Raw genomic sequence first — 23797 nt, forward strand, 5'->3', positions numbered from 1 at the left:
GCCCCATCCCTGGCAGTGTTCAAGGCCAGGCTGGACACAGGGCAGGGGGTTGGAAGTAGGTGAGCTTTAAGGCCCTTTCCAACCCAAACCACTCTGATTCCGTTAACGTGACTTCAGTGTTTGTGCTTCTTTGTTGTATGTCATGTGTCAGTGCAGTTTTTGTCTCGGAGCTTAAAGTCATAGGTGGCACAGGCCATTTGAAAACAAGTTTAGCTTATTCAGTAGAAGAACCAACATCTTGGCAAGCCATCAAATATGGATAAAATAAAAAGTGCAGATACAGGAAGAAAATAATATTCAAATGCTGTTCTGTCAGTGGGTGTGCTTAAAGCACAAAATTGTTGTAGGAAATTGATTTAAAATAATAAAACACCAAAGTTTTTACACAATTCTGCTATTCTGTGTTTTTTTGCTGTAGATGTGTGGCACAAAGGAGAAAGGGGACTACCATTACCTTTCGTGGTAGTAAGGAATGGAGTGCCTCAGTGTTTTATTCCATAGTCTGTGTTTCTGCAAGAGAAGGGGAAAAGTTCCTGCCTTAATAGCTTCATATTGAAAACTCAGATGAGTGCGTTTTGAAGCCATTTTTTAATCTCAGAATGGTTTTGGAATGGATGTGAGGCAAGCTAGAGAAACACGAGGAGTTCTGTGGCACCAGCAGACTGCTTCTCTGCCTGGGTAGTCATCCCAGTTTGTATCTGTAAGAACACAGTTCATTATTTCACCATGTACATTGGTCACCCTCCAGCTGTGGGACTTCTGTGACCCCTTCAGTGTGAGCTGTTGCTGAAATCTCTCCTCTCTGCTGTTGTGTGCTCCTTGGTGCCCCTTGTGCTGGGTCCTGTGACATCTGACTCAGGGGAGTAAGGAGGCTGGAAACTACCCAGATGAATAATGCATGCTTAGGAGTTTTATTAGCTGGATTTGGCTGCAGCTACTGCTGGGACAACAGAATGGACAGTCTGAAAGCAAAGCTGCCAGTGGGGCTTTTCTTTTTGGTAACATCCCGTTGTGATAAGAACCAAAACCTCAGTTGTACTTTGAGTATCAGAACAAACTTGTTTCATAAAACTTAAGTGGGCCTCTTGTATCTCTTGGGTTTTGTGAAAGATTCAACTATCCTGCCTGTTGTCCTTCAGCAAAGAAGAGATTAACAGAAGTGACTGTGCAGTGGATGGCAAAGAATGGTTATCAGCACAGTAGAATGTGCAGGATGGAGAGCAAGATGAGGTGTTAGCAGTGATGAACAATGTCAAGCCTTGGAAGTAAGGGGAAGCAGTTTGGACTTAGAGAGGAAATACGAATTATCTGTCACTGTGAAACCTTGGAGAGGGTAGCCACAAATAATTTGGACTTCCTGCTTTTTTATGCTTGATATCTGATAGTGCTGTGTCTGGGACATAGGCTGCCAAAGGAAGGGGAATGGTAATGGAAAACTTAACTGAATTGTGTTTACATGTACTGCAAGGAGAAGGGATCAAGTTGAGTGGTCCAGCGTTCAGGTTGTACATACATCAGAAAGCAGCAGTTCAGGTATTCAGGTAGCACAAGAAGTGAGCAAAAGTGATTGCACCAGAGCTGGAAAGGAGCTAAAATAGTCATAAATTAAATACAAATTCACCACCACTTTACATCTAGTGAGTCATTTTGTCCTTTTTTTACCTGGGTAACTCTTTTATGTATCTGGAAATGAGCTTTTCACTAAGAACAAATTAGATGTTACAGCTTTGGAGTAGTTATGAGGGGAGGATTTTACTTGCAAGTTCTGTAATTTCCCCCCCCCCCCCCCAAGCCTGTGGCTTGTTTGTTGATTTTAATGTTAGACAAGATTGTTAGCAGAATCCAGTTTGGCCTTGTAGATAACGAAGGCCATAGATTGCAGGCTGTGATTCCTGCTTTTAGCTTTGAAATGATAAACAGCTTTAAAGGCAGCCTCTGCTATCATTCTGCATAAATTATTGGATAAGCTATGTGCTAATGTGTTTTGTAAACTGCTTTCCAAATTCACTACTCTAAGATAAGCTATGTGTTAATGTTTGTAGCTATGTGTTAGTGTTTGTTATAAACTGCTTTCCAAATCCATGACTGGTCTGCGTGAGCATATTTCAAAAGTCTGTAGTGCAGATTAGAAGGGAGATAGTGTTTGCCTCTGGATGTTGCTAGTTGAGAGTGAAAATGACTGAACATCTTCATCCTGCTATTTGGAATATTACCCAGAAGATACCTCAAGATACCTCAGTTAAGCAAGATACCTCAGTCTGTTCTTAAAATTATACCTCCAAGACACAAGTGGAATTTACTGCATTGGATATTGTATAGACTTTTTCCTGTTTTTCTCAACTAAGTTGGTCACTTTCATTCAGTAAAGATCTAAACCTTTGAGCTGCCTTGTACCTACTTGATCTTCAGGATTAATAAACGCAGCCTATACTTGTGTTTATTAGAAAGCTGCCACTTTCCATAGTCAGAAACTGCAATTATGTAGACATATGTCTGGTACTTGGGTGCCATTTAGAAGTTTGTGGTACTTGATTGGGAGCAAAAGAAGCAAGGAACACTTGGGGGTTCAGATGGAGACCTTTTATATCTGATCAGTGACATCAAAGGTTTCAGATATGCAGCAGTCACACGGCATTTAAAGCACTTTGTTCTTCAGTGCTTTTAGTCTTTATGTATGATTTTATAGAAATATGCATTGATATAACCCCTGTTATATTGCAGTGGCTGGCAGTGTGTAAGGTCAGGTTAAATACTAGCAAACTATATGTAGTTTGTATCTTTATTAATATGTGGGAGAAGCAATATGCTGAGTAATACTTTATGGTATTTACGCTTTAAAGACTTCTTTGGATTATTTTTGATAGTATTGGCACTTCACTGGCTAGCATATTTCATACATACTTTCATCATTTCTCAACAAGTACTAATGTGGTGGGGATCAGAGGTGGTCAGAATTAAACAAATCAGTTTCAAGCATTTTGCAGTGAAATATGCAGAGAGAAGTAAAAGTTAATGACAGTTATCTGAGAGTCACTGATACTTACTGTGGTGTTATTTCATTTATGTTTCCATAGCCATCGTGAAACTATGTGGAAATGGGGTAGTGGAGATGATTCTCCTTCCAAAACAGTAGTAAGTATTGAATTACTACTAGAATAATATTTTCTTAAGAATGTCATAGAGAATCTTTACTTGTTGATATACTAGTGGTGTGTATTTGCTCTTTCACAAGTACGTTGCTTAACCAGTTTTACCATGACTCAGTTTTAGGGCTCTAAAAGTCAGGTTGGGTTCTTGCTTGCTACTTGGTATTTAATTTCTTGCATGTAACACAGCTGCTCTATTCCTCTTCACCATGCTTATCTTGCTTTAAGAAAACATCTGTAGGAATTACATAAGATTTATCCCAAGTTATTTTTTGGGGTATAGCATGTCCAGTACCAATATTTTTATTGCTGCTGAGTTCAGCAACACTATTGTTTGTTACAGTGCAAATCCAGTAAGGAAATCCAGTTTTAGATACCTGAGGTGCTTTGATGGTTTTGCTGTATTTCAAACTAATATTCCTAAACCAGTTTCTAAGATTTATAATCTCATGTTTATCAAACTTGCTAAACGTGGTATAGGTACTTACATAGTCCATGTAAGTTTTAGTGCTGCACTTTAATAACATCTACTGAATGTTTAAAACCCCCCAAAGCAACACCAGCTGCGGACTTCTTGCAGGAGCAGTCTTGTCTGCACCATTTTGTTTGTTCAAACTGTACTTGATGTCTGCAGGCTGCAGGCTCACAAGATGCAAGCAGCATGTCGGTGACAGATTTGACTGACCAGCTGACAAGTACTGAACAGCTGGTAACACAGCTAAAGGAGCTTGTCAGGGAGAAGGATGCTGAGCTTCGGAATAAAGATCTTCAGTTAAAGGTACCCTGCATGTACTCTTGCCAAAAAAGACTGTTTAAAAAAACCCTTTGGTCCTGTTTATCATGAGCTGTTTTCATAGAGACAAGCTTTTAGTCAGTTATGACAACTCTAGGAATACAAGGAGCACAACTGTAGGAACACAACTGTGACAAGTTAGTCACAGTGAGCTGTTATGGTTCCTGAACATCACTGCTTTTTGCCAGTATGTCTTCTGTTCCAAAATTGTAACTGGATTTGGTATTACATTACAATGTGTGTTCCTTGCATGAGCAGACACACTTAAGCATTGCAAGGGACAGGCTGACTTTCCAAGAGCTAGAGGTGTCTGGTCATTTTAGCTAAATATGGGGAAACCCACCATCTAACTCATTGCTGGGCATTTAGTGAGATGCCAACTCACCTCAAACTGATTTTCTGTAGATAATCTTTTATTTCTCCTTCCACTATATATGTCTTTTTGTTGTATAATCATAGAATCATCGAATAGTTAGGGTTGGAAAGAACCTTAAGATCATCTAGTTCCAACCCCCCTGCCGTGAGCAGGGACACCACACACTAAACTATGTCACCCAAGGCTCTGTCCAGCCTGGCCTTGAACACCTCCAGGGCTGGAGCATTCGCAACTTCCTTGGGCAACCTATTCCAGTGCCTCAGCACCCTCACTGTGAAGAACTTCTTCCTTATATCTAACCTAAAGTTCCCTTGTTTAAGTTTAAAGCCCTTACCCCTTGTCCTACCACTGGAGTCCCTAATGAAGAGTCCCTCCCCAGCATCCTTGTAGGCCCCCTTCCTAATGATCTTACTATTAATGCTACTAGATATTACCTTGTGCTTTTGATTGGCATTAAGGAGCATCAAACTAGAAAGAGTTTATATTTAATATCCTGAAGACTTTGAGGGTTTGTTATTCTTTATTCTGTTGTTCTTTAAACAGCCATAGGGTGAGTCTGTTCTTGCAGGAGACTCACCTTCTGTGGACACAAACAGCCAAGTGTTAAAATACTGAATTTTCTAAAACTCATTGTAAATGAAGTTGTCCTGCACCAGCTACTAAGAAGGAGAAAAAAATTACTGCTGTAGCTGAACCCAGGACAGAAGTTTACTCTTTAAACAAAATCAAATATGCTTTTATAGTATTATGAGTTAACTGTTCTTGTTAAATAATCAAGCCCTGAATTTGTATTGCTACCAGAAAAATAGGATGTTTTCTAACATCATAATGCTCTGGATTCTATGCTATAATAGTAACTGTGTGCAGAAAGTTTAAATAATGAAAGGAAGGTTGTTTCATGTATGCAGACCTGTTGCATGTGACATTAGAATGTGTCTTTTCAGGGGAAGGAGATTAGTTTTTAGACTTTAGGTCTCTCTCTCTTAATGGAAGAGTTGGAGGATGTAGTTGTTCATGTAGCTAATTTAATGACTTCATGACTTTGATGTTTGTAGGAGGAGAAAGAATCTGCTGATGCCAAACTTTCCAAGTTAAAACTACAAAACAAAGCTAAGGTTGCATCCTTAACTTCACAGTTGGAAGAACTTAAGAAACAGTTAGCAGTATCAGGAGGCTCTGAGGCAAGAGCAGAACAAAAGAAGGTAAGTGTTCTTATGTTTTAAAGCAGACATAATTTCTGTAAGGCTGCAGACAGTTTTGTGTGCTGGACTCAAATGTGGAACCAAGTTCAAATTTTGAGCTGAGTCAGATTAGGATGAGTTTGTGGGTGCTGTCAGTCCACCTGTGTATTTCTATTTCATTCTTCTTTTCTCTTTCTGTAGAAATTTAGAAAACTGTACATTCCTTTCAAATTGTTTTAGTAAAATAACCATCTTAGTAGCAGCTCAAAATCTTAACTCATGTGGATCAGGAAGATAAGTTTATGGGAAGAAATGAAAACAAAACATAACTTGTTACTTCAATGTCTAAGATAAAAATGGAAATATGAAAGTGTCCTTGGTAGCAAAATGTAAATTGTTGGAAGGTCTCATTTAGATGATCAGTGTTTTTATAGTGGTGCAGTTCTGTGAGTAGACTTGCATTTCTTTAACATGGCATGTTTTAACTTCATACAGCCTCTAAAATAACTTCAGTGAGGCTTTAATATTTCTAGGGGTTTTGTTCTTTTAAAGGTATGTTTAAAGGGAGCAGAAACAGATCAGTTTGAAGTCTTCAAGGGTACTCAAGAGACACAGGAGGTAGTTATTTATGCTATTTTGCTAATAAAGCATGTTCTTAGCAACTGCACTTGATTGCTTTTCTAACAGCAAATGTTTTCTATAACTCAGTAGTTACACCTACTGGAACTCTGATTAGAAGCACTGTGCCTGGGAACAGTTTCATTTACACTTTGTTCCCCCAAATAATCTTTTTTTCCCTCTGAGTTACATGGACTGCGCTTGACATGTTATATGGGTTATAATTGCCAGAGGAAATAAAAGCCATTATTGCATGTCCCACTCCATTCTGCAGCAATAATTATCATTAATAATTGAAATACAAAGATCTTCTACAAGTTTGATACAAATTCTGTGCCTGGTATGTCTAGCTTCTACATGGAATATGTAATATGTAAGAGAACTGAAACACAAGCCATGAGTAAAGTCCACTTTTTCTCATCAATATTATCTGAATAGGTAGAGATACAGAAGTCAGGTGTTACCTGTTTACGGAATACAAATCTCCCTGTTTTTGCAGGCATCAAAAGATGGTGACCAGGAAAATGCAGCGGCAAATCGTGGGAAAATATTAGTACTGAGAAGGAGAATTGAAGAACTAGAATCCCAGATCACACAGAAAAATGAGGAGCTACGAAAAAAGGTGGTGTTTTAGGTGATGCCAAGTGTGTGGCTTTTCACATCTGTGCTATAGGACTATGTTTCAATACAGTTGTTTAAATATTTAATTATATCTTAAGTTAGTAAACAGATACTCCGAGAGTTTTCTGTTGAGTAGACAGAGATATTTATACACTGCAACCTGCCTGAGCAAAGGCAGTGAGAATTCTGTCACTATGTCTTCAGCGAGCAGTGAATCCTCAAGCATGCTTTTGTAGTCATTTGAAAATGAATAGAATAGGAAACACAAATACAAACATTGTGGGTTAATGTTCTCTTTGTACTGTTTTGCTTCGGGTCTTGTTGCAATAGTAAGTTATGACAGGAAGAAACACAGGCAAGAGACGATGTAAAGGTTTGTAGCTGTTCTCTGCCATAATGTGTTTTGTGGACATGTCTATTCACTGTGGAAAGTGGCAGCAAATACTGAAGTTATTTTAGAGAAAAGGTTCAATAATTAAAGATTCCACTTAAGATTGAACCAGGTTCTAAATCTGATTATCATTTTTTCAGTGCCCTAATGCAGGCAATAAGGAAACAGTGCAAACTGTTCTTGTTTTCATTTTCAGAGTGTTGAGCTGGAGGCGCAGCGCTGTCGTGGGGCTGAAATGGATGCCATGCTGGCAGAGAAGGAAAAGAAGTTAGCTGAAAGAGATGCCTATATCATTGATTTACAGACAGCATGTGGATCAAGTGGTGTTGCCAATGAAATATTCTTGCCCAATGAAGAATTGAAGGTATATTAGCAGTTCAAATGTAAAATCTCCATAGACATTTCAAGGAATCAATGGATTCTGATGTCTTATACAGTGGATTCTTCTCTGAAGCACAGTCATGTGAATAAAACTTCTTTACTGATTATTTTCATTTATGTTAGTAGATCTATATTTATTTACTTCTTTTGTCACTACCATTTATACATATTATTATCAACTTTGGAATCTGCTGAAAAATTTCTTTCAAAGTAAAACCAAACCTGATTTTGAGTTTAATGTTGCTTTAACTGAGGGAAGAGCTTCTCTCTCTTTTTTCTGGGTCTATTCTTTTAATGGTCTTTTTGTTTGCATTCTAAAGAATCAGCTGGCTGTTAAGGAGTCTTCACTACAAAGCATGCAGGTTCTAGTTCAGAACCTTACCAAGAAGGTTGGAGACAGTGAAGAAAAATGTAGCCTGTTCCAGGAACAGATTGAGAGTCTTAAAAATATGCAGAGCAAAGAAAGAGAGCGTTTCCAGGGAAAAGAAGCCACATATATGGAAAATGTAAGTAAATGCACTGAAAAAATATTTACATTCTTTGGTGGAAGAAGTAGTATCTTGGCTGTAATGTTTCCAGCTCAATAGTTAAATGCCATTTTTAATTTTGGATGTTTTTTGAGTAAAGATCTGTATGATGTTCAGATGAAATGAGAATAATGAAGCAGCAGGTAGTTTGTGCTGGCGATAATTGAACCTGAAAGTTTTGGGCCAGAAAGGAGTTTTAGGATGTGGGTGGTGTTTGGGCATGGAGGCACCAGTGTGCAAGAGAGAGAAATGGGTCGTGCAGAATTCCAGTTGAACGACCTCCAAACATCTCTTTCTCGTGTCTCAAGGTGCAAAAATGCATGCGTGCAGGGGCTGGTAGTGGTTTTGGATTATTGCAGCCATTCTTGGCACAAATGGCAGTTTGACAGATGGCTTTCACTTGTGCTGTGGGCTGTCTGGCACACTTCTTGCTATGAGAGCATGGGAAAAAAATTGTTTTCCTCCTGATTGAGAAAGAGCTGAAGAAGTTTGGTGTACTTAATGGGAAACTTCTCTGGAAGTTAGCAGCTGATTGACAGGGCAAGACAAACAACAACTTATTAAATAATACGTAGAAAGAAAAGGTGGAACTAGGGAGCATGTTGCCCATTCCTTCGTGTTAGCAGTTCTTCCAGATCTCTTGGAAGCTGTATCTCAAGTTCCAATGTGATGTGCCTGATCCCTCGGCACTTGAGTTCTACCGTATGTGAAACTACTTATCTCAGTATTCCCCACATCATTTGATGTCTGAATTTATTTTATCTGTAACAAAAAAACTACTTCTGATGCTGATCATGACCACACCTGTTCAGCAGCACACAAGAAATCAGTTTTGATACAGGGAAGAAAGAAGAAAGCAAACAGTTGTGACTGTAAAAGCCATTTCATGAGCACAGTTTCCTCACTCTGATATGAATCTGGGTAGGCCTTTATGTGAATTTATTCAAAATATCATTAGTGAGATTCCAAAAGCTATATCCAGTCCTTATAAAAAAATTAAGATGGACCAAGACACATTGGAAGTAGAATACAGGGTTTTGAAGAGGAGACAACTATGGTTCAAAGCTGCCATTTGGGCTTAATCAATGGCAACTTGCTAGAAATGAACGTAATCAGTATAATCTTCTGGAAATTATAAGTCTGAGGAGAGTGGCATCCAAAACAGAAAGGTGGAGATCTGTGACATTAAACAAAAATGAATGGTACCATGCTTCTCATTTGAAGTGTATTATAGTGGAATTGAGACAAATTTTCTGCAGGCTGGAGGTTTATCTACATGCACCACTGACATCAGTAATCACTGACTGATCAGTATATTTGCAGTTAACTGGAAGGAAAATACAGATTTACAATAGAATACATTATCTTGCTGTACTTTTAGTTAGACAATTCAGTGTACTTTTAGTATCCCTTTGTGGACTGGTTTCATATTTACTTTCTCTGTGTTTTTAGGTACGTTTGTGTCAAAATATTATCCATGAAAAGGAAAAGGAACTGCAGGCACAGAGAGAAAAGCACGAGCAGGAGCTCTTTAAATTAGCTGCTAAATCTGATGCAAGTGCTGACCTAGAACAGGTATGTTGCTTTGGAAACCCAGTAGCTTGCTTTGATTTAGTTAGACATGGCAATTTGGAATCATGTAATTACTAACCTCTGCAGCACAGTTCAGATCTCTGCTTGGGAAAATAAAGATAGTCTTTTTCTTCTAAAAGTTTTAACTCCTTCATCGATTGCTTGATTTTACTTTGTTTTGCTAGCTACTAAAGGCCTTGAAACAGAAGCTCCATGAAAAGGAAGAAGTCATGCTGGGAAGGACACAGGTGATAGATGTCTTGCAAAAAGAACTGGATGCCAAGGACCAGCAACTGAAAGTAAGAAACAGAATCATAGAATCACAGAATGGTTTGGGTTGGAAGGGACCTTAAAGCTCATCTAATTCCAACCCCCCCTGCCACAGGCAGGGACGCCTTCCACTAGAGCAGGTTGCTCAAAGCCCCATCCAATCTCGACTGAACACTGCCAGGGATGGGGCAGCCACAGCTTCTCTGGGCAACCTGTGTCAGCACCTCAGCACCCTCACAATAAAGAATTTCTTCCTTATATCTAACCTAAATCTCCTCTGTTTAAGTTTAAACCCATCGCCCCTTGTCCTGTCCCTCCAGTCCCTGATGAAGAGTCCCTCTCCAGCATCCTTGTAGCCCCCTTCAGACACTGGAAGCTGCTCTGAGGTCTCCACGCAGCTTCTCTGCTTCAGGCTGAACAGCCCCAACGTTCTCAGCCTGTTTCCATACAGGAGGTGCTCCAGCCCCTGATCATCCTCGTGGCTGCGTCTGGATTTGCTCCAACAGTTCCATGCTCTTCTTATGTTGGGGATACCAGAACTGCACCCAGTGCTGCAAGTGGGGTCTCAATAGCATACATGCAGAACTAACTGATCAGGTCAATTACAAGTTCAAAAAGCTGTTTGGTTGTGCACAAAAGATAGTTTTGCATAAAATATTCAGGCAGTTCTTTGGAGGCCTTGGCACGTGCTAATAACACAACCATAGTTGTGCAAGTAAATACTGATTCTGGTTAGAAAATTAATTTAAAGGAGAAGCAAAGTCCATAAAATACAAAACTGTCAACTCTCACCCATAGTTTGTCTTGATTAATTTTGGGAATGTGCCATGTAGGGAAGACTTTCTACTGTCAATAGATTTCAGCTTCTCTAGTTAGAGACTGCAGCAAGAGCTATAACTGAGGCTTAACTTTTTTCCCCCCAAAGAGAGTGTTTTGCTTGTTGTGTGCCTTTCTTTTGCTGTATTCTAATGATTGCAAATAGCAATACCTAATCAAGGTTCTTTGTGTTCAAGCATCTATCATGACCCTGATTATAGCCTTTGAGTGCAGCTGCTCAAGTTCAACAGTCCAGAAAAAGGACTTTGCGGTCACTGAGATAGGTATTAGGGACTCTGCTGGAGCAGGCACATTATAGCCTGTGTGGGTTGCCAGGTCCAACATTTTAGCTATTTCAACCAAATCTTCAACTTCCCAAGCAGTTAACTATGTTTTGGAAATATTCCCTATGCTGTTCTGCACTGCATCTCTACTTGGGCAGTTTATAATCCTAGGTTTATGCGTCATGGAAGTAGTGTTTTGCACAGCAGGACTGATGTGAGTGGACTGCTCTGCTACAGTGGTCTTTTCTACTTCTTTATGTGTTAAAATGACTGATTTAAAGGCACTAAAAGGAGAATAAGCATTAGCAGAAAACTAGTTAGCAACAAAATATTGTAAAGAAGAACTAGATCAGTTTGCCAGCTTTAATGGACGAAGGTGACAAGACCTGGGTGGCCTTTTAGTGAGCATTCTTAATCCTTGAGATCACTGTTAAAGAGGTCTGCTTCTGGGTTTGTTGTTTGGTTTCTTTTTAGTATTCCATAGAGCCAACCATTCTTTTTTACTCCTTTTTCACCTATGGGAGTGGTTGCATGTAGTTTGCTATCAAACAGTGATGCCGTTTTGCTCAAGTCCCCACTTCAGTTTTGGAAAGTCAGAGCTGAATAGCAGAACTTTTGTAGGAGAGCCAGATTACCACAGTAGCCCTGATTTCTGTTTATAGTGTATGTAGTAATACAGTTAAAATATTTGATAGTGGTATAAAAATACTTTGCATTAAAATAGAAGGCGAGTTTTGTTTTTCTTCTGTTTGTTTTCCAGGAGATTAATGAAAACCTGAAACGTCTTCTGTCTGAAAAAGAAAACCTCCAGTCTAAACTGGATGCTGAGAAACATGTAATGAGAGCCCAGTTAAGAGACATGATGGAGAAACACGAGCTTGAAATGACGAAAGTTAAGGAGAAGTATAATGCTGAACTGCATGAAATTCAAGAGAAACATGAAACTGAGCTGCAAGAGAAGGATCAGGCCCTGTTTCAGCTTAAGAAACAAGTGGAGGAGTTAAGTGGTAGTGGACAGACTAAGTCAAAAGAAGATGGAGATCTGGAGTCTATAACCAAAGAGAAGATGGAAGACTTAGAAGGTATCCTATTGAAAGAGTTGTTGCACATGAAGGGTTCCTTTGCTCCCAGCTGTTATGTACTGTTTCCCAATTTCATACCTCTTGCAAGTAGAACTACATTAAATTTAGTGGAAGAGATATTGCCACGCTAATTAAAAGGTATCTCTGATCATATACTGTAATCATGAGGGTTATAGGAATACTGAGATAATCATATGAACTATAAATTTCTTACTGCATTTTTTATTGTTATGTTTTTCTATAGATGTAATTGTCTCATATAAGTGTATAACTTGCAATTGTTAAAGAATTTGAACGTAAATCTCATATTAGTAATCTTTCTATGGTTTAAATAATTCTTTTCCATCTTGCTTCTTAGCACAAGTGAAATTGAAAACAGAAGAGGCCAGCAAATCTGAAGCAAAGTTTTTGAAAATGAAGGCTTGGTCTAAATCAAGAATCAAACAACTGGAGGATGAACTAAAAAATGTATGTGTAACATTGTGTTTAATATTCTATGGCTGTTCTAAACTACTGTGCTTGGAGATGTGACTGAAAAAAGTAAAATATGGGGTAAATAGAATATTAAAATAATTTATTCAAAGTATCTTTATATGGGAATTAATGTATGAAAATTGCATTGACATAAAATGTTGATACAGAGTGAAGTTTCAACAAAAGTTGGTATAAACTGGTGTTACCAGCATTGAGGAGTAAATCTGTTACAGATTAGCTGATTTATTGCACTTTCAAAGATTAGAAAACCAGCTATTCTAATTGACTTTGCTGTGATTTTGGTGTTTGATTCATTTGAAAACTCCTAACTCTTTTTTCTTTTAGTTTTCATCAAAGAATAATGATGTGTCTGCCTTAAACAGTCGTATCTCAGAATTAGAAATTGAAAATGAAGAACTCCAGTCAAAACTGCAGTCGTTACATGAAATCAGAACTCAAAATGGTAAAAAAAAGAATCTATCTTTTGCAGATGATTCAAAGTAAAGAGAAAGATAAATGAGCTTTCTCATTTTTATTTTCAAAGTGTATGTTTTTTTGAAATAGATTTTGAAGTAACTTTATGCAACTTTGAACAAAAGCATAGAGTGTTTTGAGTCAGAGTTACAGCTTGGCTTTTCCTCCCTTACATCGAGCTGTGTGTAATTCTTGTTACATTTAGGCTTAGGCAGAATAGGTGTAAACTTTTCCAAGAAGTTGCAGAAGCATCTTCTTAGAAGGAAAAATGAGGCCAACATACTTGGAGAGTTTATCAGAGTATATACAATAAACTTCTGAGAGCAGTGAGTTGCAAGTGAATTAAGAATTCTCTTCTGTTTTGTAAGGATTTGAAAGAGAATTTTTGCTGAAAACCTCAGAGAGTTTAAAGTAGAGCTCTGAGAAGATTTTTCTGTTTCACCTTGTGTTATTTTTTCTGATGTCCTTTCTATAAATGGAGAACAGTAGAATTTTCAGTTCAACAGTCTAACTTCTTAGCAGCTTAGATTTAAAGCACTCATCAATATTTAATAATCAAGAAGACAGTATCATGGCTAGGTGCATAATGCAGCCCAAGAGAGGTCATCTAATTCAAACGAATTATCATCTAAATTTTCATTTTGAATCTTTCTTTTAAATTTTTTTTGATCTTCTTATTAGTTTTGTGTCCTAATGAACCAATTTTCTTATGTTTTTTGTAGAAGAATTGCTGACTAAGCTGGAAGTCTATGAAGAGCAGCAAAGGAAGCTGCAGGCTGATCTTGACCAAGTTACAAAGAGGGCAGCTTCACAGGTTAACTTTAGAACTGGTTTCTATGAGTTACTGATTCACTCAAGCAGTGCTAATTAGACTTTGAGGAGTGTGTTAGCTGGATTTTGGAGCTGAAAATGAATTCAGTGATGTATGGAATTGGCTGTGTCAGTAGCTGTTCAGTTGGATTACAAGGTGACAGGCTTCGAATTGCTTAGAAGAATGATTTTACTTACTTTGCCAGGTACCTTAAATTGCATTTTTTCCAAGCAGTTTACTGTTTAGTTACATGTAACACACGTCATCAAAGCATTGTTTTGTATACAGTGTGAAGAGCTTTCAGAAGGAAATAATAGCTGTAACCTTGATGAATGTATAGGTCTGGATAAGAAAGTGAGAAGACTCAGAAATGAGAAGACTCATTGCTTAAGGTCTTTACATGGATTAACAGCACACATTAATCATGGTATCTTTGTACAGCCCTAGTGGCAGGGCCAGTTTGAAACAGTTAATTATAGTTTGCTAAAAAAAGAATTGCTTTTTCCAAATTTTGTGGAGAAGCTGGGATTTATTTGGTAAAATCTTAACCTAGTTTTTATTTTGATGGAAAGGCAGGAACATTTCTATTCTGTTCATGTGGAAAGTAAGTTAATAGAGATTTGTTATCCTTCATAAAGACAGGTGGATATTGCTTTACTTTCAAACATTGCTAAGATGATAATATGCTACAAAAAATTTTGGTTAAAAAAGCCATTTTTTGGTTAAAAATACTTGATATTTTACAGATTGCTGAGGCTTGATTTTTACATAACCAACGATAGCAATTGTCATCAATTTCATAGATCTTTATTTATACAACGTGGTGAATTATAATGAATTGTTTTCTCTGGGAATGGTTTGCCAACTTAAATGTTATTTACATTTGCAGTGGGATTTGGTAAATATATTTTAATGCTCAATTTCTCTTGTGTAGGCCAGTGAATCAGGTAGTGTGGATGAACTGCAGAGTCAGCTCTTGGAATGGCAAGAAAATGTACAAGAGTCAGAGGAGTTGCGCGATCCAGTCAGGGAGGAGAAATCTGCTATGGCTTTGAGAATGGCTCAGATTGAGGAGGAGAGAGAAGGTGAATTGTTTTATATACAATACAGTTATCATCTTTATACACATATATATGTACGTGTGTGTATGCAGTAGTTCAGACTGAATTGATGGCACACCACCATAACTCATTTCTGTAGTCATAAGACTTGTAACTGAAATTGCTTAAACTTGCAATTTCTCCTATTTCTTGGATCTGTGTTTTTCATACATTCGTCTTTTTTGTATCATTTTTATAAGTAGATGCACTCATTCTGTTTGTCATCTGAGTTGCTGCTTTGTAAGACTGCTTGAACTTGCTTTGAAAGCTTATTGTCTGCATACAAATGCTCAGTGATAAAAAGTTCATCATTGAAATGTTAAAGATGCCTGCCTAGAACAATAGGCTTGGCTTGAGTTTGATGAATGAAGGTGGTGCTTTAGTAGAATGTACCTGAGATGGAGTTTTCCTTTAAACATAATTAATGAGAAACCCTTCTTAGAGTATTTAGTAATCTGTTAGTAAGTGTAACTTGTGTAGGTCACCTGAATAACATACACCTCCAATGGTTTGAAGCTAATTGAAGATATTAAATTACCTACAGAAAATAACATTTCAAGTGATCTCAGGTTTTACAGTATTCTAAATTATTAAGAAAACAATGATGAGAAAGTGAAGCAGCTTCTATTAAAACTTACAAAAGTCTGGTTAAATTTCAGGTAGTTTTTACTGCTTTTTTCCATGCCAACTAGTACTATAATGTAATTTTCATCCTGTTAGTTAACTGTGTGGGAATTAATGGAAAATTTGAATGCACACAACCTACCATCAGAATTAATCCAGTTAATTTGCAGCTGAATCATTTTTCATTTACATGATCAATTTGGAAGTTCAGTATGGAAGCACAGAAATGCTTTAAGGATCACGTCTCTTCCTTTTGAGGGATTTACACACGTAATGCTTTGAAACGGAAAGAGAATAATATTCCTTTCATTAAAACAACCTCACCTGTGGTAACTACAGCTCCACATGCAATTTTAATACCAGTTGTAGACCTTCATCTGTGTCAGTCCATGTTTGACTTGGTGTTTTTTCCCCTGGGATAAGCATGACCTTTCTGTTTCTTTTTTCCTGCCGTTACACCTGGTGAGCGCTCAGCGTCCCTTCCCCCTCCACTCCTACCCTACACTGCGATTTGGTCAGCCAGTGAGAACAGAGTTTCCCATCAGTTTTGTGCATGCAGGTTCCTGCAGCAATGGCAACTTGTAATATACTGTTGCTGATTTCTCCTGGTTTGGCTTCTTTGGAGGAAATTGCCAACAGTACCTTATAAGATTTGCCATTGATGGTATGTGGGTTTTATCAATACACGTAACAAATGCTGGGTTTGACTTTTTTCCTGCCTTGCAATACCTGTTTCTTTATTTATATTAACCAAATCATCCTCATTTTCCTTTGTAGTAACAGCTGACTCCATATTTATGTTGTAACCTTATCTAGAGAAAAACTTCTTGACTTGCTACAAGTGGTCGTGACTAAGTAAGAAGCAAATTCATTTAAATACTCTAAGTAGGACTTAAAATTCAGGAGTATTTAAGAAAACCTCAAACCACAATTATATTCCATCTCATAAATTGCAGGAATTTGCATACAATTATATTAGCTACCAATAAAAAATCCTAGAAGCAGCTAGGTTGGAAAAGACCTTTAAGATCAAGTCCAACCTTTTAAGCGGTATATAAACTCACTATTCATTCCATCATAGTTTGTGACAATTTGCCATATGTGGTCATTGTCTCTTTTGGATTGAATGTGTGGGGAGCTGCAAAAGCGTAGAGGACAACAGTACTAATTACACTTAAGACCAAGGCTTTTTTCCTCTGCAGACCACTAAAGATTGTGATACTAAGTGTGAATAGGAAATAGAGATGCATCATTAGTTAACTTAGATGTGTGTAGATGAGTATTCTCAAAGCTTTTCAGATTTTGCATTAGATACAGTTGCAATTGAAAAGCTCCTTAAGCTGTTGTAAAACATTAGCAAATGTATTTACTTACTAATTGTTGGTAAATTAATGCATAATTTAACATAAAGCGTTTTAACACTTGATTAAGTGTTCTAAGTAATTGTAAAGCTCTGGTTTCTGTATTTTGATTTTTCATGTGATACTGATAATTTAATTCTTTTTTTCCTTATCAAATACTTAAAAGCCTAAATATTTTTGTGTTCCTAAAGGACAGCATGTTGTACATTCTGATTATACTTAAACCCAGACCACATCAAATTGATTGTCCAAGAAATTGAATTTATTTCTTTTCCCCTCCAAAGGAGGGATTAAGTTCCTTCCTTGCTTCTTGAATCACTTTGCTGACTTCAGTGACAGCTCTTGTAAACAGAGGTTTAAGGCTTGTGATCGACATTTGGCACTGATTTTCACAGCTTTGAAGAAGTACGTATAAGAGTTAAAGTTGTAAAATCTATACTGGAAAATAAACAAAGGTGTGTAACATGAATGCTGCTAAAGTGACACTGCCAGAAGCCAAAGGGGAATTAAAACCAGAATTAAAGCCCAGTTTAACAGACCTGCTTTAAAAGGGTCATTAATTTTCTTTTTCTGTTAAACTTTTTTCCTCTAATCTTTTCTGACAACATGTTAGATATGGAATTTTGAAACATTACAGGAAGAACTTAAATCTAGGAAGTGTTACTGAACTGCATGTTAATGACATTATGGTATATGTCCAAGTACTCCTTGGACAACTCAGCTGGAAGTTGAGTGCTTCCAGTAGGGCTGAATCACCTACTTCTGGTATTAACCTCACAGATGCATCAACATAAGTTCTCTGAATTTCGCATGCTGTGAGAACAACTGTGGATTGATGTGGTTAAATTGAAAGCTAAATGTGTAACTATCTAAGTAATCTAACTTTCAATTAAAGTATGGAGCCACCTTTGCTTTCACTTCTGTTTGCTGGCTGTTCTGTTTTGTCTGCTTTGCATGAAACATCTGTTTCCTAATCTGTTACCCCAAACATGTTTTGTCGTATCACAAAACAGATGGGAATGTACTTGAAATGAAAACTCATTTCTAACAATGAACAGGATGCATACCTAAGCTTTCATATACTGAATTTATGCAGTGTGTTTATTTACAAGTGATTCTGTATTTGTCTTAAAAAGAATGGTATTGCTAATCTGTGATAAGATGGTTTGATGCCAGTTTGCAGTGTAACACCTGCTTGTGACTTCCTGGAATGATCTGGCTTTATGGCTAATACTAAAATCAAAGTTGAAAAGAACACGTGTCATCTCCATAAAACTGATTGTTCACATTCTAAAAACCACAGCTGTTTCAGCCTTTCTCATACAAATGAGGTATATTTTAACCTGGTAAATTGAAATGAGATGTAATATAGCATTTGTATTGGTTGGCATTTTTTTCTGGTATCAGCATAACCTCACCCTTTTTAGTCTTCTATATAAAGTCTTCAATTAGAGTTGATGAAGAAGTAAAGTTAGACTTGAGTTTGCTTCTTAGTGAGATATGCAAACTTGAGTTTTGTGTTCTATGTAGTTGAGTAATGTTGGAGAGAAATCACAAGGTAAATGCTGTGGATTTGCTTCTTTAATCTTGTTCCTGTCAGTCGTTCATAGGGACTTCAGCCTGTCCCTGGCCTCTCTTTTCATGTAGTAGTGTCTGATATAAATGTAATTGCATTCCTGTGGCACAAAACTGATTGAGGATGACTGGTTCTTTCCTGGCTGCTCTGATCCAGCCATGGTCTCAGGGGAACAGGAGCTGGAGGAGGAACTGACCACAGTTCAAGGAATGGGCAGGCTGCAGCAGGCAAGAAGAAAAAGCAATCAAACCAACAGGAAGCTTCAGGTGGGTTAAATGAGAGAAAAGTTTATTTTTATCTCTTATGTTAATAAAAATATGGAAAGTACTACTATTTGTATGGTATTTTACACTCAAAAACATTAAGGACTTAAGAACTTAGATTACTTACGGAACTGCAAACTCTGGTAATTTGATGATTGTAACCAGACGTAGCCAGAAGGTAAGAAATTCAATGCATCACGCATCTTCTTTCCTTGAATCTACTTAATTTTACACTGAAAACTAATGAGCTTCCCTCTGGAGTAATTCACTCCAATGCTTGAAGCTGTGTGCATGCTTAATATGTTAAAGCATTCTTTGGTTTAGATATAATCTTTATGAATCTCTCTGTTGGTGGAGCTTTGCTGAAGAACTATTGAGTAGTGTCAGTTCATTCAGGTGTAATTCTGTGTAGTTGGTGCTGTAACTTGCACAAAAAGATGATAGTTTTTGTAAGAAAAATTGCATGTCATTGTCACATTAACATACCACTAGAAGTACAATTTAATGTTTAGTTAACTCCAGTACTTTAGTCTGAGATTCAGACAACCTATTAACTAGAAATCAGGGGACTAGTTAAGGTATCCAGACATACTTGTTCACTGGCCTTTCAGATGCCTGAGGGTGTCTTCAAAGGCCTGGCAGCTACTATAGAAATCCTGTGGGAGACTTGGCTTTTCTGGAAATAAAAGCTGGAAACTGGGCAGGTTACTCCAGTGTCCACAGCAGTTCCATGCACTTTTAAGCACCTGATTCCCATGCTGAGTTTTAGGACTTTAAATTGAAACTATGCTTTTAATAACAGAATATATTATTATTCTGTTATTAAATATGTTGGATGCTGGAGAGGGACTCTTCATCAGGGACTTTAGCAATAGGACAAGGGGTGATGAGTTTAAACTGAAACAGGAAAGTTCGGGTTAGATCTAAGGAAGAAGTTCTTCCCTGTGAGGGTGCTGAGGCACTGGAACACATTGCCCAAAGAAGTGGTAAATGCTCCATCCCTGGCAGTGTTCAAGGCCAGGTTGGATGGAGCCTTGGGCAGCGTGGTCTAGTGTGAGGTGTCCCTGCCCATGGCAGGGGGTTGGAACTAGATGGTCTTAAGGTCCTTTCCAACCCAACACATTCTGTGATGCTATAATACGTATTTTACCCTTGCTTCCTTTCTTCTTTAATTTAAACTTCATTCTCATGTTTCGTGCATAGGAAGAATACAACTTTGATAGAAAACAATGCTTTCAAGAATTGAACACCACCTTGGATAGCACTGATTCAGCTGAAGGAGAAAACATGGGAGGTTGGTGGCCAGAGTACACTTCACCTAATGCAGGTGTGATAGCGACTAGACAGTTTATTAAAGCATGCACAGCATCTGTATTTTGTGTCTATTTTTGTTTTCAAATTCAACTAACAACCCATTTGTGGTGTATTCTAATCTTTGTTGAATTTTTTTGGCTTGCCTTTTCTTTTTCATTTTAAAGCATGTGCGTGCTGGATGAACTGCCTAGTTTTGGTTCAGAATTAGAATACACAACCAAGCACAAGGTTGAGCCTTGGTGCTTATGAAATACCCTCTGTGGCAAGATCATATGTTTTTTAAGTTATGAGTCTTGTTCCTGTGAATGTGTTTCCAATTTACATCACAGTTGTGTTGCAAAGCAGAATTGTGTTCCATTGCTGTATGATTTTAATTTAAAAATCAAATTCTTATTTTTTAATGCTTATGTTTTTATATAGATGGTAAAGGCTGCAAATATATCTTATTATTAAAGTGGAATAGACTCATTTGATACACACCAGGTTGATTATTAATAATTACTTAAGACCTGACCCTGCAATTACATGATTAACTTACGACTAAAGGAACAGGAGCCACACGCTTGATTGAGCCACAATAATGTTTAGAATATTTCTGCCCCATTCTGAGTTCTTGAGCTATGCAACTTTATTTTGGTTTTTCAATAGTTCAGGGTACTTTTGACATCTGGTTTTTGGAAACACAGGGCCTCAGGCATTTCCACTGGAAATGGCTGAGAGCTGATTGTGCCCAACAGCAGTGAGAATTGTGAGTAAGAAGCTGAAACCATTTCTAGACTTCAGGAATTTTAGTAGACCCTTCTTGAAATAACTCCTTCTTTGACTTAAATAGGTTTGCGGAGTGTGGTTGAAGAGTTGGAATTGGAAAGAAATCAACTGCAGGAACAAATTCTCTTCCTAGAAGAGCGTTGTCAGGATTTGGAAGACAGATTTCAGCTTCAAGGGAGAATGGAGGCTCTTCAGGTGAGCTTTCGCAGTGTGTAAAACATGATGATATAAGAGAATCACTTTATTCTCTGTCTGTATTCATAGAATCATAACCTACAGTAAGACAAAAACATCAATTTGCAGCTAACAAAAATGTCTAAAGCCTGCTTGATAATTGTTTTGCCAGAGTGTACATGTACTCTATTATGCTCTGAAGTTGAAGCCTTTCATTTCTGTTCAGCGCATGGAGAGACTTATTTGGAAGTAAGCTTTATTATTTGTTTGACAAAACAGAGTGAAAGCCAACATGATTTTCATTATGCTTTGTAGGGCCTTTGTCAGAAGGTCCAGAATTGGATTTTGTTACTACTGGCATAAGTCTTCCTCTTCTTACATCCCTCGAATTTCTTTCCTGTAAATGTATGTGTGTGTTATTGTCTATACACACACACATTTATAGAAAAGAAACTGTTTAAATATAGAAAAATAATTTTTCAGTATTCTGATATACAATCTAGACCCCAGATATTGATTTGATATATATTTGTATTGTAAAATTGTTCAGTGAAGGCACCAAAAGGAATGGTACAGTAAATATTTATCAGAAAAGTTATTTTTAATATTGCCTGACTGACAAGTGAATACGTTTGAGAATAACTCTTGGTGTAAGGGATCAGTTGTGTCATTTTAGTGCAAATAAGGTTTACAAATAATCATAGATCTTTATCTGTTAAGTTGCACATTAATGTTACTAACATGAAAAACAACCTTATATTAATTACTCCTGGAGAATCTTGTAACAAAGCCTTTCAATACAGGTAACCTTTGGTGTAGATGAAGAAGGGCAGCTATTGAGGGCGGTACAGGTGTGTTCTGCCTCTTCCAAAAGGCTAGCTTATTTTCATTAGTGGTGACAAGTTTGCCCTGTTTGTCCTATTTGCTGTTGACTCTGGATATGTGTTTTGCTTTTGGGTTTGGGTTACTTGGTTGCTGTTGTAAGATCTTTTTGGTTTGTGGTTTTCTTTTTGAATTGCAGTGCAGTGGATCTGGTTAGAGTAGGAGATTTGTATTGTGTTAAAAAACCAAAAGCTGTGTGAATGAAGCTTGCTTCCTCTTTTTTTTTTCTCCACAATCCCTCATATTTTGCATTCCTTCAACTTGAAAATATAGGCCCAAAAAAATTACCAGTTTGGTGCTATCTTGAAACCAATGAGGAAAGTATTTTTTCAAAGCATTGGCTTCCCCTGTTAAGATAAGTAAGCTGCCTTAACACAGTCTGAGCGTGTGTGTTGTTTTGGGTATAAGCAATCATTCTTGAGTTCATGCTAAAGGAGGTATTTCTGCAAGGTGGGTTACATCTGTCTGACTAATATCACATCTGAACTTGTGATAGGAGTGTTGTATTTTGCACTGATATCTGCTAATGTGCTGGAATAATAGTCTCTTACTCCTGTGTAGGATGTGAATCCCCTGAAGAGTCAGATTTTCATGACTCCAGTTATTTCATGCTGTTCTGGGTGTTTGTATATCATAATGCTCTTCATTATTGTTTTGTTGCAGAATGAAAATGAACGTTTGCAAACTCAACTCACCCAGTTACGCAACCAACAAAAACAAGATATGGAAAAGCATCAGATTTTGATCTCTAGCTTGAATGAGCAGCTTAAAGGGTAAAATAAAGAGTCTTTACAACTCTGTACAGGATTAGCTTTCTTTGCTTTAAGCTTAAACTTGGAATGAGAAGTATAATCTTTTCAAATACCTGTGAAAGAGTTACTTGAATCCTGCTTCTGTTTGCAGTGATGTTATTTTTGTACTTGGAAGTTTAAATGGAAAATGTAAAAAATGATTATTCTTTTAAGAAAATAGTTTGGGGCTATAATTCTATAAAGCTTAAAGCAAGCTTTGTTTTCAAAATGTCTAAGTATGTATTTTCTTTTTAGCTTAAGTGACAGAAATAGCTTCCTTGAAAATTCCCTTGGAGAAAAAGAAGTAAAACTGTTGAGCACAACAGAAAAACTGGAACAAATTGAAACTTTGAGGAAACTGCTTCAAGAAAAGGATCTTCTGAACAAAGAGCTTGGTGAAAAGTTTGTGCATGCTGAGCAAAAAGTAAGTTTTATTGTGTTAAATAGTAGTATTAGAACTGGCGAGCATCAGGCATAAGTTTCTACTTGTGTCCCAGCAGCAGTATTACAGTCTTTCCTATCTGAAGGTTGTTTCTTTACAGTTTTGTTCATGTAATTGCTTTGCTTTAAGTTGGGTGTAAGGATTTCCTGGGCCCAACACAGAGCTTTGCATGAAAGTATTTATGTTCTATTGAGGTGATTAGTTATCCTCGTTCATTAATTTCAAAGTATAAACCACACTGTTGTGTAAACTGAATATTGTAAAACTAACATCACAATTTCAATGTAGTTCTATATATTTCTATCACATTGCCTTTTATTTTTAATACTAAGCTGAATGAAGCCTTAAAGAAATGCAGTGTGTATGAAGTGGAGAACACTGAGCAGAAAACAGTCATCAGTGATCTAACAGAAAAAGTTGCTACACTGAAGGAAAAGGTAACTCATTAAAATGAAATAAGAGAAGAAATGTTATGTTCTTTTGACACAACCTGTTTAAATGCCAGCAAAAAAACAGCATTAACTGCTGAAACTTTCATACACTAAACTTTCTGTATGCTTAAACAGTCTAAAGAATAAATAATAATTTAAGAATTACCTTAAATGCTCATTCTACATGTGGAGTGTAACTTCCATTCTCCCTCTAACATAAGTTTGAAATATTCTTGTAACATTTTTCTCTTGAT

The 23797-nt window shown here is 37.2% G+C and overlaps 1 protein-coding gene across 1 annotated transcript in view; it reads left to right on the forward strand.

Annotated features, from left to right (window-relative positions):
- The first annotated feature begins 3078 nt into the window (after positions 1–3078).
- Positions 3079–23797, forward strand: part of LOC104404811 (golgin subfamily B member 1-like) — a 39895-nt gene continuing 19176 nt past the window's right edge. The window contains exons 1-19 of the mRNA XM_010013338.1: positions 3079–3132; positions 3781–3924; positions 5371–5517; positions 6614–6736; positions 7323–7490; positions 7828–8013; positions 9487–9609; positions 9792–9905; positions 11737–12058; positions 12423–12442; positions 12878–12995; positions 13729–13820; positions 14752–14902; positions 18635–18744; positions 19945–20035; positions 20888–21018; positions 22543–22652; positions 22926–23094; positions 23445–23549. Coding sequence (XP_010011640.1) covers positions 3088–3132; positions 3781–3924; positions 5371–5517; positions 6614–6736; positions 7323–7490; positions 7828–8013; positions 9487–9609; positions 9792–9905; positions 11737–12058; positions 12423–12442; positions 12878–12995; positions 13729–13820; positions 14752–14902; positions 18635–18744; positions 19945–20035; positions 20888–21018; positions 22543–22652; positions 22926–23094; positions 23445–23549 — 2469 coding nt within the window. The 5' untranslated portion in view covers positions 3079–3087. The remainder of the gene's footprint in view (positions 3133–3780; positions 3925–5370; positions 5518–6613; positions 6737–7322; positions 7491–7827; positions 8014–9486; positions 9610–9791; positions 9906–11736; positions 12059–12422; positions 12443–12877; positions 12996–13728; positions 13821–14751; positions 14903–18634; positions 18745–19944; positions 20036–20887; positions 21019–22542; positions 22653–22925; positions 23095–23444; positions 23550–23797) is intronic.

This window comes from Nestor notabilis, unplaced genomic scaffold (genome assembly GCF_000696875.1).
Source record: "Nestor notabilis isolate BGI_N333 unplaced genomic scaffold, ASM69687v1 scaffold8424, whole genome shotgun sequence".
In the NCBI taxonomy this organism is placed as follows: Eukaryota; Metazoa; Chordata; class Aves; order Psittaciformes; family Psittacidae; genus Nestor; species Nestor notabilis.